The following is a 19,960-nucleotide window of genomic DNA, read 5'->3' as shown; positions in this document are numbered from 1 at the left end:
CCAAGCATCATACTGAAGTGCTGTATGGTGTTCCTAAGTGCAAGAAAGCCGTGATGTGGCTTACAGAGAAAATATGTATATCGAATAAGTTTTCTTCAGGTAGAAGTTATAGTGCTACTGGCTGAGAGTTCAGTGTGAATAAAGCAGCAACATATGTTAAATAAGGTGTCTTTAAACAAAACACATAAAACAAAGTTAGCTATTGATTGCTGGATGAAAACATTGTGACCAGAGGTTTACAGGAACCTAACCCTGTGTTTCCCCTGGAAGCAATAGCTCAGGATTTTCTATTTCAGTTTTTGCAGCAACTTTATAGACCATAAATACTGAAAACAACAATAATTAACTGTATATAAAACTTGAAGCCAAAATTGCTCTAGATGACATAGGCATAAGACCATCATTTTTGTTCTCTTATCATCTCTTTCTTCCCAAGTGACATTCCCCAAAACATATACTTATTTTCTGGATCCAGGAGGAGGAATTTTAATAAGAATAGTCTTCCAAATGAATCCAGAGTAACAACTGAATTTCACATTTTACCTATATATCTGGATGTTATGTAGATACAGCAAGTACTTGCTTAGAAAATGTGAAACTAACATTATATTAAATCAAATAATTCCAGTTAGGAAGGTAATCAGTTGGGGTTGGGAGGAGGATATCCAGTGCTTTTCTGAGCCAAATATAAATTACTTTTATATTACCTGGTGTTCTTAATTATCTGCACCACTATACCACTCTGGACAGGATCAGAGGTTGGTTCTACCTCTGACAATGTCATATCACCTTCTGGGTCCAGGGGGCTTTTCTCTATGTGCAATGAAAGTAAAGGAAATACAATAGAACATCTGTTGACTCATCACACCAGATTTTGAGTAAATGAATTACTTCTCTTATGCATTAAATAAAATGCATGGTTTGGAAAAGCTTGCTGCAGTACTGAAAGTCACTTCATGGCTATTTTACTTTTTAAAGAAAAGGTCTAAATGTAGTCAAATTCAAAACAAAATAAGAAGCAACATACTGTAAAACAGAGCATTTGGTAAAATAATAATAATGCAAATAACCATTCCCTAATACCTAAGATTTTGAATGCTAAATTCTGTTGTCATTGCTGTGGTTATTATTGCTGTTGAGAGATAAACATAGCTAAGTACCCTCAGGCAGACATCCTCAGCTGGAGACATTTTGCTCCCCAGGGGGGATTGGGCAACATCTGGAGACATTTTTGATTGCAGGATTGTGTGGGAGATGCTACTAGCATCTAGTGGATAGAAATTAGTCATACTACTAAAATATACAAGGCAGCCCCCATAACCACAACAAAAACCAATCTACTCCAAAATGCTAATGTACCAAGATGAAAAAACTCCTATTCCAGGGGTTACTAGTGAATAAAAGAATTCTATTATGCAGTACAAGCAATGGTTATTTCTATACAGACAACGATATTAGTGACTCTCCCAGGAGTGTGGCTCCTACACCTGCATTGAGTTCTCAGCAAGGATGTCATCCTAATCTCTGTGCCTAGAGAGAGCTTGATCCCAATATACAAACCAAGGCTCCCATATGAAAACAAAAGCACAAACAGCAGCTAAGCTCAGCATGCCTCCTGGGTTCACACATGAAATTTACCAGCTGACTCTCTCCTCTTTACTGCTAAAGGGACATCATTAACAAATCATTGAACTTTAGGAACAACATTAAAAATATCTGGGTTATTTTCTTCATTGACCATAGAAAAAGAGCCATAAAGTCATGGATCAAATCCCTAGGTGTTGTCTAAGGTTATGAGTCTGACACATTGCAGGAAAATGAATCAATCTGTTTAAGTCCCCAGAATGTAACAAGAAAACATTTTGTGGACTAGTCTTCCACTGACTTATTTGGCTATTTACATGTAATACCAATAATCTGTGCATTCACTCTGATTTATGGGTATAGCAGGCGGTACACGTTGACAGATGCTTGGGAAACTGCTTTGCAAACAATGCAGATACTTTGGCTTCTTTTCACATTTACTCTGTGCTCACTGCCACATCTTTACCTGTGTCTTCTTCTGAATATCTTCCTTTCTTTCTGACAGGTGGGCTGCAAGATTTTGCATTTCTTCCACCAGTATATGATGTCCTGCAACTATTTCTGGATGCTCTGTGAAGGGATCTATCTTCATACCCTCATTGTGGTGGCCGTGTTTACCGAGGAGCAACATTTGCGGTGGTATTATCTCTTGGGCTGGGGTATGTATTTTCCACAGCTAAGTTTTGAGTCACTTTCACCTCTGTCTGTATGCTTCCAGTTTTCTTCTAATCTTGGTCTCAGAGAATAGAGTCAGGGCCCAGATCCTTTAAGGAATAATGGAACACAGGTACTGGCAGGAGTTTAGTCTCCAAAAGACCTGGTAGAAACCCTTTACCAATCCCAATCAAACTGTGCTGAACATGAGGGTCTGCACAGAGAAGGAAAGTATGACTATAAGGATAACTTCAGGGAACAAACTCAGCTAACGATGGACACAAAACGTGCCCTGATTAGAGAAGATCTGATTAAGCCTTCTTCTGCTTTAGTCATCACATGTTTGTAGAGCAAAGGGGAATTTCACATTTTGAATTCTGTACCTCCCCTACCCTGGCTTCATTTTCCTTCCTCAATAACATATCTTCCTGTCAGTCCATCAGCAGGACTCCTCCAGTGAAATCTCAGGAAGTGCAGTCCAGCCAAGAGGCATATATAACCACATGGGTTTCCAAGTATAGCCTATGTGACATCATGTCACATGGCAATGGCTCTGGAAAGCTTAGGGCTGAATTGTTTACGCTGTGGTTGTTTCTGTACAAACTTAAGGGAGGGTGCTAAAGTCCTTCAGGGATGCTCTAGAATTGCTCACTTTCCCCAGGGGTGCTGAAAGTCCAGCTCCCCCTGGTGGAAGGGAAGCAAACAGATGTTAAGGCAATGAAAGAAAAATGTTGCAATAAAAACACATGCTGCCTTATCAAATAAAGTTTCAGCTTCACCTTGAAACTTCCATACTAGAGGAGAAACTCATGGGCCATCTCTCACTGACTACATAGCCGAATGCTTCCCTCACCACATCCACTCATGAGGTGACTGTGACTCTGAAAGCAGAGGCTGTGGATGGCCTTCAATTAAGCCTGTCCTTTAATGGAGCAGGTTGGGGAGCCACTACAAATACTGGTAGGAAAGACATAGTAAGAAGAAAGGTTAATTTAAGTAATTTTTTAAAACATCACCTTTGTATTTAAAGCCCTGCCCAATAGGCATTGTCACCAATTTACAGAAATGTGCCTGGGAAGTCATAGAGCCAGTTTAGAGTCTTTCCTGCAGTCTGTAAACTGCAGAAAGGGGCTGGTTTTATGCCATACTGGTTTCCATAATACCCTTACATAACAGGAGTATATGGCTTTAACCAAATGCATTGCCCAAACCCAATGGGATAATCCTATAATAATGGGTCAGTGGGGCAGATAGGCGGGATGCCTCAAAATTGAATTGATGATGCTACAATTCTTCGGCTGCAAGCAACAGAGTAAGATGTTCTAACTTAAGCAAATATAGAGAAGTTGTCAGAATCTAGATTATCTCATGGAAGCCAAGGGCAGAAATACAGCCAGGCAACTAAAAGGGCTGTAGCCTAGGACCAGATAAACCAGGAGCTCTCTCCCTCTGCCTTTTATCTTTGCTTTTCCTCTGTGAATCTGTTTTCACCTTTCTTTTTCTTTACAAACCATAGACCACAGGATATCCACTCCCTCCAGTTTTCATAGTAAATGCATCCTGCCCCAAAGTTTCCCGAGTATACATGTTTCTGTTCCAGGCATTCACAAAAACTAAATGCCCATCTTTTTTTTTTTTTTTTTTTTTTTTTTTTGAGACGGAGTTTCGCTCTTGTTACCCAGGCTGGAGTGCAATGGCGCGATCTCGGCTCACCGCAACCTCCGCCTCCTGGGTTCAGGCAATTCTCCTGCCTCAGCCTCCTGAGTAGCTGGGATTACAGGCACGCGCCACCATGCCCAGCTAATTTTTTGTAGTTTTAGTAGAGACGGGGTTTCACCATGTTGACCAGGATGGTCTCGATCTCTTGACCTCGTGATCCACCCGCCTCAGCCTCCCAAAGTGCTGGGATTACAGGCGTGAGCCACCGCGCCCGGCCCTAAATGCCCATCTTTAAGCGCCAATTATGAATAGCAGGACAAGAGAATCTGTGATCCAACTGAAGGCAGGTAGCCTACCCTGGTTCAATGAACTGTGGCCAAGAAAATTGAGAGGGATACTGTAATATAGTGTGAACATGTCTAGGGATAGTGAACCCTCCGGCAAAAGACTGAGAAAGGGGTCTTTGTGAACTGTACATGCTGTCTAGGATATGCACCAGATCACCTCATCTGTATGGCTGCTCCCTTACCAGGAGAGCAGCAGCTCCACCCTGTTTACTTAGCCATCCAGTGAACTTAGAAGTCAGGCTATGACTATCCTGCTGATTCTACATCAGTTAACAGGTTCTCCTGCTCTTTCCTTTCCTCAAAACAGGCCAAAATTTAATCAAAATGGCCTTGTACTACTTTTTTTCTTTTAGCTCCAGCCTTCCACAGAGACTAATGTTTCCTTTCCCTGGCCTCCTCATTCTTATGCACACCCTCTCAACAATTTCTAGACTTCCAAATCTGGTCATGCCAAGAATAGACTAGATACAATTTAATCACTCCAATAGCAATCGGATCATTACAATCGTAACAATTGGCGCTGTACAAATACCTTCCAATCAAACACCTGAAAACAACATTCTACCCCAAACACACACACAAGCACACACAAAATTTCTGCCAGATTTATTTCCTTTAAAATAATATCTGTGGTATGTTTCTTTTACCAGTTTTGATTGTTCAAAACATCTATTTGCCACAATCAGAAAATTTCCCATGTGAAGAAAAGGCTGTAAATTGATTCTTGTCTGTGACATTCAGTGGAAACAAGGGCACCCTAGAAGGAACAATTTATACTGCTTTTGGAATATACTGATGTATTGTAAATTAGTTATAAAAACTTTTTGGTATCATCGTAGACAGCTCAATGAAGATATCTGCTTAAAACACATAAACAATGCAAAGGAAAAAAGGAACAAGCTGCTCAGCTGTATCAAAAACAAGGACAATGATAAATAAATTACTTATGTGACACCTTAAGCTTCTTTAATCAACAAATATTTAAAACTTCATTAGAATGATTCAAGTAGAATCCCAAAGAATCTTACACTTAGTAAGGAAAGCACAAAATGGGGAGTTGCAAATCAATGGGTGTATAGATTAAGTAATGCACGATGAGAAATTTTAGGGATCTGCTGTACAACATCATACCTATAGGTAACAATATTGTACTATGCACTTAAAAATATATTTAGAGGGCAGATATCATGTTAATTGTTCTTGCAACAATAATATAAAAATTTAAATTAAAAAAAGAATTAGAGGGATTTGTACTTCCATAGATAGATTTTTGGAAAGAGTCAACCAAATAGATCTAAAATGTAATGTTTTAGCATGCTAAAGTTAAGAGTATCTTTCTATACACACGCGCGTGCACACACATACACACACACACACACCAAAATTCCACCAAACTCGTTACCACTGAAAAATGCGGTGCCAAATCTGAACTCTGAGAACAAAACTGACATATTTTAAAGCAAGGACTCCTTTCTTAGAACTTTTAAGTAATCATTAGCTTTGGCTGGGAGAAAAATGGGTGAATTTACTACCAATTAATTTCTCAAGAAGAAATAGTTTCACAGAAACTTTAAAAAGTTTAATGAAGCAAGAGAAAAAGTCTCTTCTGAATAATATTTTTATTGTCCTCTGAAAATTCTTTTCACATGAAGACAGTATGATAGGTTCTAAACTTTACAATGCCAGAATAAAAGCAAAACCTATATATTTTTAAAAGATTCTTGAAAGTTAGACTGCAGAAAATTTGGCCCAAAAAAACCAAGTTGTATTATAGCACCTAATTTGTTTGCAGGTGATATAAAGCCCGTCCATTTAATTCAGCTTTGAATAATGTTACCAACTCTAGGATTTGAAACCAATCTCAAATAATTGAAATTCTACCAAATAGAAAATCAAAGAATGGTTCTTTCAGTAATTACTCCCTTCCAAGTATGCATGGCACCACTTATTAGTCAATTTCTCTCCAATTGAAGTATCTTGACATACTGAAGTTTAGTTCTCAGGAAAATCATTTATTTTGCAGCTCTTTCTATACTGTTCCTTTGCCTTGCCTTGCCTTGCCTTGCTGGTTTCCCCCTTGTTAGAAATCAAAGGAAGGAAATTCCCCCCATGGACTTCTACATTGAACAAATAGAATTTATCTAATCACCTTTAAAAGCATGAATCCTATGGAGACTGGGTTATTCTGATCCTTATTATCTTTGGTGGGAGGAATGGGTTGTAATGGATCTTGGGGCCTTGGAGAGAAGAGAAAGGAAAAATGAAAAAACAAACTACATAAAAGAAGGCATCATAGCCAGATGAAGGCAAAGAGCCATGGGTGTTGAAAGGTATGGGGTCTACACTCTTCTGCAGATGAAATAAAACACTTTCCTTTCTACAAAATGATGAGGTGGGATTCAGTTTTCCATATGCCTCTCTTGCTGTCTAATTCTAAATATGCATCTCAAAATAAATCCAGAGACTTTGTTTCCATTTCTGAGCCCATGTGGGAAAATGGTATGTTAGAACTGTTGTGAATAACATAATCATGTTTTGTGTAAACAAACTCAAAATTATTTCAGACCAAACATTAAATCGATGGTCCTATTGAATATATGCTTCCTGTAGAATCTGAGGTTGTTCTTAGGTGAAAATTCAATATTTTGAGGCCTCTTTTTGTATGTAACTCACAGAAAATAAAAGTGTGTTGATTTAATTCTTTTCTAAGACAAATTTCTTAATCTGATGACAATAACAAAATCTCTTCCTACAGGTGTCTCAATCAAATCAAATGATATTCTATTCTTTATAGATACATATGAGTAAAAAGTCAATTTTTTCTTTTTTAATGAAAATTACAACTTTAGGTTACACTTATAGAATCATAATTGATTGAAAAAATTATAATCTGGAAGGATGCATTCCAACAACTGTCTCCATTTTTCTGTTTATAAATTTTAAAACTTTTTCTTCTTCACTAGCATTTTGAGCTTAGTCGGGGAGGTACAGTAAGCTGCCTTCATAAAGGTTCTCTAGCCAGAACCTACAGAAGGTAGGAAATGTATTGGCTTCTCTGAAGTATTCATATTAAAAGGAAACAAAATCACTGTATGAGATATAAACAGACAGAAAAACAAAAAAGCCTAGAAGAAAGAATAACATCAGCTATGGCTTTAGGAGGAATGGGACTATTACTTTCATACACCCTCCCTTACCAGGAGAGCAGCAGCTCTCCATGAGAGCCCAGTTCACCTATGATGAAAGGCTTTCAAGCCTCAGTTAATAATCATCATTATAAACATAACAATGGTAATAACAGTCATAGTGTACCTACTACACTCAGCAATTTGTAAAAGGCTTTTAATTATCAGAAGACTCTTAACCAATCTCTCTGAAAGCCCATGATGTTCTAACTGGGAGCATTTTTAACTGGCTTGACCAAAGATAATTTTTGTGAAAATATCAGGGGAACATCTTGACAGACACACTCAATTTAACAGTACTTTTGCAAGTACACTACCATTTTCCATGCAGTTTTACTTATAGGTTATGACCACAAAACCAAGTGTGATTTGTACTTTTCACATTTGTAGGGTTCCCGCTGGTGCCAACCACTATCCATGCTATTACCAGGGCCCTGTACTTCAATGACAAGTAAGTATTTTATGGTGATGTTTAGGTTAACATATGCATAAATAAAATGGATTTGCGTATTAATGTGTTTCCCACCCCCCTTTTTTACAGCTGCTGGCTGAGTGCAGATACCCATTTGCTTTACATAATCCATGGCCCTGTCATGGCAGCACTTGTGGTGAGAATTGGTTTTTAATGCAATATTAATAGTGTTATCTCTTAGTTGAGATTTGTGTGTGTATGGTTCTATGTATCATATGTTTTATAACTTCAAAATGAAGCTCATTTGATAGCATTCTGTAGTAAGAAAAGCAATTTGATTTTAGAATCTTCAAAAAAATGCTTTTTACTTATACACAGGGAGGGGTTATGAGCTCATTTTCATTACGCACTGTAACAGCAATGTAGCTCATATTTTAAGACTTTTATAACTAGATTCTCCTAGGTAAAGGTAAGAGGCCAAGGGGCTGCAAGAATTTTTAAAAGGTTGTGTTGCTAAAGAAAGTGAAATATCCTAAAGTGTGTAATTCCTGTACCTTTTTCCCTAGGTCCTAGAGAACAGAACCATCTTCTGTTTCAACTTTGGTACATGGGCCATCATCAAAAATACCCCAATTACACACCTGAAATATTTTAGGCATTTCACACACATTGCCATGCTGTTTTTAAAAGAAACCTTCTAATGGTAATATGTAAGGCTGTTTTACTCTTAGGGAAAAAAAAAAAAAGAAAAACCTAAACCCAAGTCTGTAGTAATCTCACTCAAAAATCTCAGAACTAAGAAGAAGTTTGAGTTAGAATGAAAGTGGGACAGAGAATGAGACTGTCTGATTCTGAATGCTAGCTCCTTTATTTCTACCCATGTTTGCTTTACTACGTGTTGGCCAGGATCAGATAAAGAAAGTGAAATATCATATGTAATATTTAACCACATTTAATAATTTGACATTATCTTTCCCATTAACCTTAAAGACAGTGTTTTCTTCAGATTGCAGTGAGAAAAATGAAAGCAGTCTTAAGTTGTAGACTAAGACTGTTCTGCATTGAGAAAGCATCAGTGAGTAACTGTTCAAGTAGGTTTATTATCCAGACTTTCTTCTATATTTCCTGGCCTTTCTAATGGAAATCAACTTCACTAGCCTGTCCTCAAAAGGACCTACTGACATGGGTCTTGAACCTTTAAAGCACACCATAAGAGTTAAATTAAAGGTCAAAGAAATTTTGGGGAAAAAATAATGTTTATTTCTATTCTAGGTAGAAAAATAATTCTACACATTTTTAAATTGTCAACTAAATTTTAAAAACAATTTTGGTTTCAAAACTAACCTTTATAGCCAAAAATAGTTTGTGACCCAGAAGATGTCAATTCCCTATATTTTTAATTTATACTTAAAGACCTTTTCCCATTGTATCTGCTAATCTGGTAGCGATCATGTTTCACACCAAAATAAAATTAGAAAAAATGTTCCTTCCTTTTTTTTAGATAGTTAAATAAACTTCTGTTTTATTAACCAATTCATTTAAAATTGATCAAATATTTTAATTTTATATTTGGTGTTATATAAATGGTTTCTACCTAATATTAAGTGTCTGCTCTGGATGAGCATTTTGACACTCCTGAAAAAACAATTTTTAACATCTTTGGTATGCAGAGAAATTTTCTCTGTAACATTTATTATTTCATCTAGTGTTTCTGCTTAGGAGAAGTTTGTTTGTGTTATGAACAGCTAGGATCTTTGAAAAATTTGACATTCCAGAGGTCTAAAAGTCTTTGATTTTGTGAACTTAAAGTCAAGAAACTCAAATATCCAACACAAGCTCAATTAGTGAGTTAGTAATAAATAGTGGACTCACAGCCAAATGTCAGATTCTTACTGAGGACACTATCGTTCTTATTTACTTAGGATTCAGTAGACTTGCCTCCATGGCTTAGCTCTATCATCTACCAGCTCTGAAAATTTAGATAAATCAATTAACCAAAAAATGTCCCCTGATTTTTTTGAGGAAAAACTTAGATTAAACAATCTTTCAGGTACTTTTGGAGGATAATCTCTAATTCTAGGTCACTGAACCTTAGCACTGCTCTATATCTTTATCTGTTAAGGATAACAAAAACAATAATAGTTGTCTATAAATTCATAGTTATAAAATATCTGCTAATAAAATAATAAATGAAGTAAAATGAAGTAAAAACTTTAGCAATTATTCTTATCTTTAAAATTCTAAAACAAATATTTCTTGCCTTAACTGTATAGAAATTTTAAAGGAAATGCTGATTCTAAGATCCAAATTATACATGTGTATCTGAGATGATTGTGTGTATACTTCACTTCACTGTGAACGACATAAATTAACAGAAAGTGATATATTTGGAATTCTTATTAATTTCATGACTAAAAGAAATACACATTAGTATATTTTAAAACTAAAAAAAGATTTAGCAATTAACAAGGTGAATTATTTATACCTTGAAGATGATTTTTCTCATTTTGAAAGAGTTGCCCATGCAAATATGGACACTTGATTTATGACAGCAGCACTTTTGAGCAGAGGAAGGAGATGGCCAATTAGATATACATACAGAAAAAATATCAGACATTTGTTTAGGCAATGCATATGTGTGGGGGAAAAAAGTAAATTCTGACTCCTTCCACAGCCAGACACACACAAAAAATGTGTTTTTAGTGAACTGTAGGTTTAAATGTGAAAAACAAAACAATAGTGCCCCTTAAAAGACAATTTAGGTGAGTATTTTCATGAGCTTCAGTACAAAAATATTTCTAAAGCAGGATACAAAAAGCACTTAATGAAGAGATTGATAAATCAACTACATTAAAAAATGAAGACAACATTTAAAGACTAAAAAGACAAACCTTAGTGTCCAATAAGATATCTGCAATGTTCCAAATAAAGACTAATAAATTTATGAAAAGGTGTTCGGCTCATGTGTCATCAGGAAAATGCAGATTAAAACAAGAATAAGGTAATACTACACCCCTCCACCACCTGCTCCCCCATAGAAAGGCTCATATTAAAAAAAGTGTTCACACCAAGTGTTGGCAAGGGTGATGAGCAACTGGAACTCCTTTACATACTGCTGGAGGAAACATAAAATTAAACCACCTCTCTGGAGCCCTAGAAATGCTGAGCAAATTGTGCTACCTCTGAGGTAGACTGTCATGTTCTATGTAGGTAACATTTGCCACACACTAGATAAACAAGAATTTGAGGACAGTGGGCATTTTTAAGTGATACTTTTCTGTATGATTTGCTCAGAACATCATATATTTGCAGGTCAATTTCTTCTTTTTGCTCAACATTGTCCGGGTGCTTGTGACCAAAATGAGGGAAACCCATGAGGCGGAATCACACATGTACCTGAAGGCTGTGAAGGCCACCATGATCCTTGTGCCCCTGCTGGGAATCCAGTTTGTCGTCTTTCCCTGGAGACCTTCCAACCAGATGCTTGGGAAGATATACGATTATGTGATGCACTCTTTGGTTAATTTCCAGGTAAGGAAGCCAAAGGTGTATTTATTCAACTACTGTGCTTATTCTGCTAGCTGATCTTAACTCTAAAGCCCATGATCTTAAACGTCATAACATTTAAGCCTCCAATTCAATAAGCCCAGCCAAAATTTTGAAGGACACCAGTGTTTTTTGAGGCTCCTTCCTGCTGTTTATTTCTGTGCCGGCTTTCTTGTCATTCCCACGGCCCTCAGCTGGTCCCATCCAGGCATGTTTTCCCTGGTCATAGACATAGAAATTATCAGATCATCCTTTATAAATGAATGCTGGCTTTGGGGTAATGAGGAGTTTGTACAAAGCTGTCCATGCCTCCTGCTCTGTCACCCTCCATTTGTCAGGTAAATGTCAGGAATCATTTATGATGGTCCAGTGCCCATAAAGGGAAGTTGTATCCAGGCCTCTCCTCATGCAGGAGAGAATGCAGTGGGCTCCCAGAGGCTGTCCTGGACTGTCCAGTGTCTGCCACACTGGATAGGAGAATGGCTGCTCTAGTTCCATTCACCTTTCTCCAGATTAAAGCCCCACTGAAAGCATAATGTTATATTTGGAGAGCAAGATAGGATGTGGAGTCCTCGGCAGGAGTAATTCTATCACAGGCTCTTAGGCCAGAGTTTTGCTGTCTCTATCACAAATTTCAAAAGAGTTTTATTTTCTATATTAGACTTAATGTGAGAAGGAGGTTAAAATTAACAGGGTTAGAGAAAAAGTTTAGGGTTTGTTTGAATAGTTCAAGCTGTTCTTTTGGCCATAATCAAAACTTGGACACAAGGAATCTTCCAAGCAGTGACCAGGACTCAGGCAGTTTCTTAGTCTATGTCCTTATCTGAGAGATGAACTGGGCGGTTGGTATACTACTGCACTAATTCACCATGACAACACAGGACGCAGACCCACAGCCACCCACTATGACACTTGTGCTTGCTGTGCTTGTGAAAGACTCCTCTCCTGAATTCTACAAGGTCTCCATTTGTTTTTTTGTTTGTTTGTTTTTACTCCAGTCCTACAATTAGCAATTTCTCCAAGGAATTCTGGTTCCTTTTATTGTAAAATGGTATTTTAAAAAAACAAAGAAATTAAAAAAAAAAAAAAAAACAGAAAAAGATCTTCGTTTTTAAATTTTCTAGGTATAGATTTTTTTCAAATTCACCATAATCAGCATATGCTGCTATAAATCTCCATGTTAAAGGGAGCAATATATTAATAAGATTTACTAGCACTGTCTTTTTACCCAAACAATGGAATCGTGACAAGAAAAATATATTTATAATGGAATATTTTTGTAGTGCAGCACTGACTGTGAATGGTAGATAATTCTTTTTCTTGCTTTTTTTTCTCATCGAGTCTTGACTTACTATTGCAGTAGTGAAGCATTCCTCTCTGGGCAGTCTATTATATTGTTTACTAAGACAACATAATGCACACAAAAATAACTTCAACTGTATTTTTCCTTCCCTTTTTAGGGCTTATTTGTTGCAACGATCTACTGCTTCTGCAACAATGAGGTAAGCATGCATTTCATATAATACTATCACCTGTTTATGTGAAGGCAGCATTTTACAATTTCCAAAGGGCCTCCATACACATGTCATTTCATCTCACTTCTACAGTTGACTTTATAGGGTTTTGTCATTAGCAACATTATGTTTTTTTCCACTACTCCAAGCTGAATCTTATCTATGAACGTGTAGTACAATGGCAAATAGGATTCAGACAGGCAGCTAATTTCCTTGGGTTGCATCTTGAACAGATCAGCACCCTCAGCAGCAATAGTGAAAGCTATTCTGGATGCCATTAGAAAGAGAAGTCATATCCCTATTCCCTTTGGAAGACCCAAGCCCTCACACTAGGCAGAGACAATCTCCAGTCAGTTTGTACTGGTTCCTCACCTTCTTTTCTAGTTGCTTGGTTCTAGGGTCCTACTACTTATTCAGCATTTTGAAAATCACCCTGAAGTTAAGATTCAAAAAGGATTCTCAAATAATCTACAATGTGAATAGTTAGATCAGTAAAATCTACAGATCCATATGGCTGATCCATTCTGCTCTCAGGGTGTTTTTAGCCAAAGTACCTTTTCTTCCAACGAAATCTTGCCTGGGAACCAAATCTACAAAACATAAAAGTAGAGCTTCTATACCCTCCAGACGTCCTTCCAAAGAACTTCCAGGGTTTTAGGGAACATGATTCAAAATCTTCCTCATTTTTCAGGGAAGAAATCTAAGCTCCAGAAAGCTCATGTGACTTACCCAATGTCACAAATGCAGTTATGGTTATAACCAGGACTAGAATACAGATTTCCTGATTTTCAATTTAATTAAGTCCCAATTAACTTATCTATGTCTATAATCCCTTCCTGGTGCTATGTTAGTATACTTTTTCTAGGACCACACAACTTTTAATGACAAAGTATTTTTGAACATTTTAAATCAATTCCAATTAAGAATAATTCCATACAAGGCAAATCACATTTTGCCAAGACATCAATATATTACTTTCCTATTAGTAATTAGAAACATTTCTAACCATTGTCAGTTGATAATTTATTCTCTATTCTTTTTTACTAAATTAAATAATATTTAGTGAGCACTTACAATATTTTGCTATTCTGTGACTTGTTCATACCCGTTTCCAACCCCAACATGACAAAGTTTTTACCGTTCCTATTCTCCATTTTCATTATTACATTGCAATCCTTCCTTTCTTCATCTATTCATCTACCAACTCCTTCCTTCATTCAACAAAAATATATTGTACATTTACTGTTGCTAGGGGCTAGACTAAGGGCCTAGAATAGAAATGAAAAGACATCCTTCCATTCTCAGCTGTTAGAGTAGCAATATTTTTTAGAATTTTAATATTTTTGAGAATAAAAAAATGAATAAATGAGTAGGGCATAAGTCACCCCATGTTTATGTCAATTTTTGTGAATGTATATCCATGCCTTTTGGGTTGTTTCAGGTGGCATGAAAATAAATTTTTTATCTAATATTATATGAAAATAGGGCTAAGAAATCAGGCTCAGTGGGAATACCTGGAAAAACACAAGAGGATTGCATACATTTGTAAAACACTACAATATTTATTGTGTCTTAACTATGATACTGTCACTGGAAGTGTCAGACACAGAAAGCACACCCAGGGGTACCCTAGCAATTGAATATCTCAAGTTCATTTGAGAATATGTTATCTATGATTTTGAAGAAACCGTTTCCATTTTCATTAAGAACCTATTACTGGGGGAAGGTACAAGTGTGACATTTCTAATAATATAGAAATTGCCTATTGTGCCATATGTAATATCACAGCCCCATGAATTTTAGGCATCTGAGTCTCAGCTGGGCATTCTGTGGATGCATCACCTTACAACATTGAACCCAAGCAGGGCACTCACACATGCCAGAAGTTATTTCCAGCTGCATCTAAGATAGGGCTGTGATGGAACTATGCCTGGCTGAATATTGAGTTTTAGCAGAAATCTATGGGGCTAAACTCATTGTAATGATGAGATCACATCACATTGTGTTACGTGCAATTTAATTTTGATTATGATTGGTACGTTATCAATGAAATTATTTCATTTTTGAATTTTGATTCATGTGTGTTATCCGTGTTATCAGTGAAATGATCATTATGAAAATAAATCATGTAGAGAGTCAATGGGTAGACTAGAAGCAGGAAAGTAACTTGAATCATTAAAGTAATAGGAATCAGGAGATGACCATGTGAGCAAACTTATGTATCAGGAATTTTCTACAACAACTCTTCCAAGTGAGTGGACATTGATTATTCAAATATATCAGTAAATTATTACATACCTAAGAGATCTCAAAAAGATGATTGCAGCTATAAAAGTGCACAAATTATTTCCAAGAAGTAGCTTAGAAATGGAAGTACTAACAGCACACTGGATTTTCTCCCTTTTCTTGTATCTTGCTATTGCCTGTACATTGTGGATAAAATAGTTTATAGATCAAAGTAGCATGATCAGAAGCATCTCAATTTAACTGGCACAAATTGGAGTATGCAAAGGTAAAATTTCGTTTATTTGCTGTAGCTTATCTTGCTTTCAAGAGATCATTCCACTAGCCTCTAGTGGTTTACAGCAGTATCTTTACAGAAAATACTCAATTCAAAAGGCTTTGTCAAAAAGAGCACTGGCTACCAAGTTATAATGCCAGCACTCACTGCTGAAGTTCACACTGGTTCTCCTTACTACTAAGCACTCAAGAGGTATTTTCACTCTGTGGCTTCCTTAATGAAGACACAACCCTATTCTGATTCATGAGTTCTTTCCTCCAAGCCACTTAAGGAGCCTGGAACTCCAGCTCCTTTCTTCACACCACATAGAGCCTGTGAATCTGTCTTCAGTACTTGCCGTAGTTGTTGCTGCTCCGCTGTTGGCCATGGTTCCAGGGGCAAATGAGAACTTCTTTACAGAGCTAGCTGTTTTCAGGACTGTGCTCTCAGAATCAAAAAGAAAGACTTGATATAATGGAGTGTTCCTAAGAAAGCAAATTATATCTTGCTTGATTTCTTCTCCTCGTTTTCCCAGAAGCTCCCACAATGAAGGGGAAATGCAAGGCCATTTGTGTGTCTGTCTTTCTCTCCTCTTCCTCTTAGGCTTGTTAGGGCTGTGCACTCATCGCTTCCCCTTCATGTCTGTGAGGATCTCTACCTATGTCATATCCTACATGTTCTCTACCCTGTAGCTTTGAGTAAAATACTATCTGCAGACCAGTAAGATTTTCACAACATATGCAAAGAGAAGTTTTTCTGTTTAGAAAATAGAAACTCTCCCACTCAATATAGCCTGATTTTTAATGTCTTCCTAGACTCATAAGAAAGACAACTTTGAGACGATGAGTCTCAAAGCTAAGCAATAATTTCTTTGTTCTAGACCAGTATTCTCAAACTTGAGAGTACATCAGAATCACCTGGAAGATTTGTGAAAACAGGGATTGCTTGGTCCCAGCAACAGAGTTTACTATTCAGTAGGTCTGGGGTGGGGTTTGAGAGTTTGCATTTCTAACCAAGTGCCCAGGTGATACTGATGCTGATGACCATTTAGGATCCACTCTTCTAGACACAATCATATTTATTTTTCAAGCAGTGGATGACCCTGACTTAATGAATTGGGGTGAAGCAGGAAATATTATTTAAGAAAATTAAGAAATACAATGGCTAAATATTTTCAAAAAGTTTAACTTTATATAAATGATACTTATGTATTGCTATATTTTAGAACAAGGAATCTTTCCTAAACATAAGAAAAGAGATAATGAATGAGAATCAGAAAGCCCTGATTTTATAATCACGTACTCAATTACCTCAAATTATAGAGCATATAAATTCTGTGAGATAAAATCAGAGACCAGTAGAGATATTGCCACTATGTCCTCCAAAAGGCTGAAAATAATGTTGGCAACAACTTTGTAAATAATATTCACAAGTATCCCTTAGCATCTAATTAATAGATGGTAGGGATCTGGCTTTCAGAACTCAGATAAAACCATCTAAGGTGTGCAATTACTTTTTAACTTCCAAGTTTTTCATTTTTTGTTTTTTTTTAATCATGATTTTTAAGTCCTAAACTCAGATTGCAGCAGGTCTGTTAGATTGTGATGACAGTGTGGAGTAAGCTTTACAATATTTGCATTCATTGGATCAGACCTCCTGGGGTAAACCCCACCTTCTATTATACTTCACTGATTATAATGAACTCAGGAAAAGAAAGGTGAAAGACAAAAACATTCAAATTAAACCATGAAGACCCTAACCTTATTTTGTTTTGTAGAATGCAGGAACTGAGGCCTAAATATACCAACTTTACAAAGCTCATTAATGGAGCCAGCTATAATAATTATGTCTTCAAACTTTGAGGCCAGGCTCTATTTTTTTAAGTTGGCAATACATACATTTATATACTCAGGAAAAAATGTAAAGTGAATTGTGTTTGTTGCTTTTGTAGTGAGTGATGAATTTATAGAATTCAAATCTTTTTTGGTTATACTTATCGCATTTACAAATGATAACATTTATTTTCAGGAGCGACAAAACGCTGTTGTTGTTGTTGTTCAGATTAAATGCCCTTATTCTTGTCATCAAAGAAGCATCAGGCTCAACCTGTGATATTGTAGGAGATAATTGCCCTTATTAGTCTATAATTCTTTAAGCATATTTTATATGCTGCTAAGGGCCTATGTATAGTTTACAAATTAAAGCAAATTGCCATCCCCACCCAAAAGGATGGGTTATAATTTTGGGTGGGATTAGAGAAGGCTGTGAACATTTCTGTAATAATAACTTCTAAAAATTAAAATAGAATTCAAACCCTCTGGCCTCATGCTGGGCTGGGTACTTTATTAATATAAATAGATACTCACATGAGAATTATTTTAAAAGGACAGGTGAGGAATAAAAGACCACTTTTTCATGCTGGATGCTTTTGAGAACTAACTCTAAACTTGTAACTACTTGCTTAGATACTTCTAAATATCTGTGTAAGATTCAGCTATAAGGATAATCTTGGTATTTAAGAGATGCTGAATGTGTGAAAATTATCAGCTTCCCTTGACTGGAAACATTGCTTCTCCAAAAATGTGCTGAACATGTGTATTTCCCAGTTTCTCAATGGGGCATTTGATGGTTCCCAGATTATAACCCTGGCATTTAAAGCTACAGTAACAGTACCACCCAAATAAAGCCAGGCTCTCACTGGTTATAAGAGCTAAAGAAACCTTTTCTTAAAACTAGCAAACAACCTTCCCAGGGGTAATTTAGGCAAGTAACTCAGTTCTTCCATTTTCAAATTCTTCTTCCAAGTACTGTGGTTTTGCCACATTCTAGCTACATGATTTTGGACACGTTGCATAACCTCAGCCCCCGCATCCATAAAGTAAAGATAGTAGTGCCCTTCTGGTAGGGCTGTTGTAAGGATTAAATAAGTTAATACAAATCACATACTTGTGATATGGTACATAGTAAATACTCAGTAAATACCCAAAACTTGTTATTCTAGCTTTTGTTCCCTTGTGTGGCTTTTTTCAATACAACTTTCAGTTGCATGGCACATCTTACTCCTTAGCACTTAAAATTTTTGTCTTTGTCTTTTTTAAATCACTTTAGACATAAAGTACTCTGCATGCAAGCACTCATTACTTCCAAAACAAAATAAAACAAAACTCAGTCTGTGTTGCCTCCATAATCTGAAAAGTCTGGTATTCCAGATTATCAGATTGCTAAATTAATTCTGATTGCCATTTGTCACCTCGAACCTTACGGTTGCTCTGCTGTGTGAAGATAAACTTCTCCAGCTACACGTTCTATACCCCCTTTACTTGCTTTCTGAGGAATCATTTGACTTTGTCGTTCCCTGAATAAAATTTTTAAAAATATAGGAAAAATACTAATAATTCTCAGAAGAAATTGTTACTCTACTAGATACAAAAAAAAAACATATTTGCCACAGAAGCATTCAGCCTTATATTTTACATATAGTTGTATAACATTAATCAGTTTTGCTGTCATTTTCTCTTTTTTCAGATTTGTACAAATGTAAAGTAGATAAAATGGTTCTCCATGATCAAGTAGTTACATGATTTATTTCACATTATATATTCCCCAGATTCTCTCTCATGTGTTTCGCTGTCATATATTAGTTTGGCAGCAGAATGAACTAAGAATGTATTAATAAATTGATGCAAATATTTTTATGTAAGCTTGTCATATGTACTGAGCAACAGAAACTCAGAAATACAGAATAGAGATTATTATAATAATCTCTTTCCTAGTTTTGTTCAGCTATAGAGAAAAGCAAGAAGTTTGGAGACAATAGGAAGGATGAACCTAACTACTAAATTGAATTGGGTTCTATAAAAAGCAGAGCTAGGCAAGCAAATTCACTGTCTGTGGTACTATTTTCAGTTGTGGTTATTGTAGTTTTCATATTTAGAGCTTCCTGATGTTAGCATCTTCTCCACCTTTTGTGTTCAATATATAATTTGTCATATTTATAAAACCAGTCTGGCAGGTTTGTTTACATTTTAGAAGTCTTTCAAAAGAAAAAGATTGAAATATTATTCTTAAAAAGTTGTCACGGCATTAACCAGAGGTGTATCTGGCACACTCCATCTCAAGTCATGTCAGACAAGGAAAAGTTAACGGTATGAAGCCATTATTATAAAATCCAGTACTGTGCTATGGTTTACATATGTGTTTTTCATGTCCAATAATGTGTACACTTAAATTAAAAACTTCTGCCTTATCAGGGATGATTGTATATAAAAAGTTTTGTCAACCTTTCTCCCTATTATGACATGTACACCACATTACCTGTGAAACCAAATCAACTTTTATTCATTGGTTGCAAGAGCTGAAGAAACCTGTTCTTAAGCCAGGCGCGGCGGCTCATGCCTGTAATCCCAGCACTTTGGAAGGCCGAGGTGGGCGGATCACGAGGTCAAGAGATCCAGACCATCCTGGTCAACATGGTGAAACCCCATCTCTACTAAATATACAAAAATTAGCTGGGCATGGTGGCACGCGCCTGTAGTCCCAGCTACTTGGGAGGCTGAGGC

The 19,960-nt window shown here is 36.5% G+C and overlaps 1 protein-coding gene across 1 annotated transcript in view; it reads left to right on the top strand.

Moving 5' to 3' along the window:
* Positions 1-19,960, top strand: part of CALCR (calcitonin receptor) — a 74,836-nt gene that overhangs the window by 52,463 nt on the left and 2,413 nt on the right. Inside the window, exons 7-11 of the mRNA XM_017525104.2 lie at positions 2,090-2,243; positions 7,820-7,880; positions 7,971-8,037; positions 11,154-11,372; positions 12,848-12,889. Of these exons, the coding sequence (XP_017380593.1) occupies positions 2,090-2,243; positions 7,820-7,880; positions 7,971-8,037; positions 11,154-11,372; positions 12,848-12,889 (543 nt within the window). The remainder of the gene's footprint in view (positions 1-2,089; positions 2,244-7,819; positions 7,881-7,970; positions 8,038-11,153; positions 11,373-12,847; positions 12,890-19,960) is intronic.

This window comes from Cebus imitator, unplaced genomic scaffold, assembly GCF_001604975.1.
Source record: "Cebus imitator isolate Cc_AM_T3 unplaced genomic scaffold, Cebus_imitator-1.0 Scaffold37, whole genome shotgun sequence".
Classification (NCBI taxonomy): Eukaryota; Metazoa; Chordata; class Mammalia; order Primates; family Cebidae; genus Cebus; species Cebus imitator.
The sequence above is the reverse complement of the archived record's forward strand: the minus strand, read 5'-3'. Positions and strand labels throughout refer to the sequence as shown.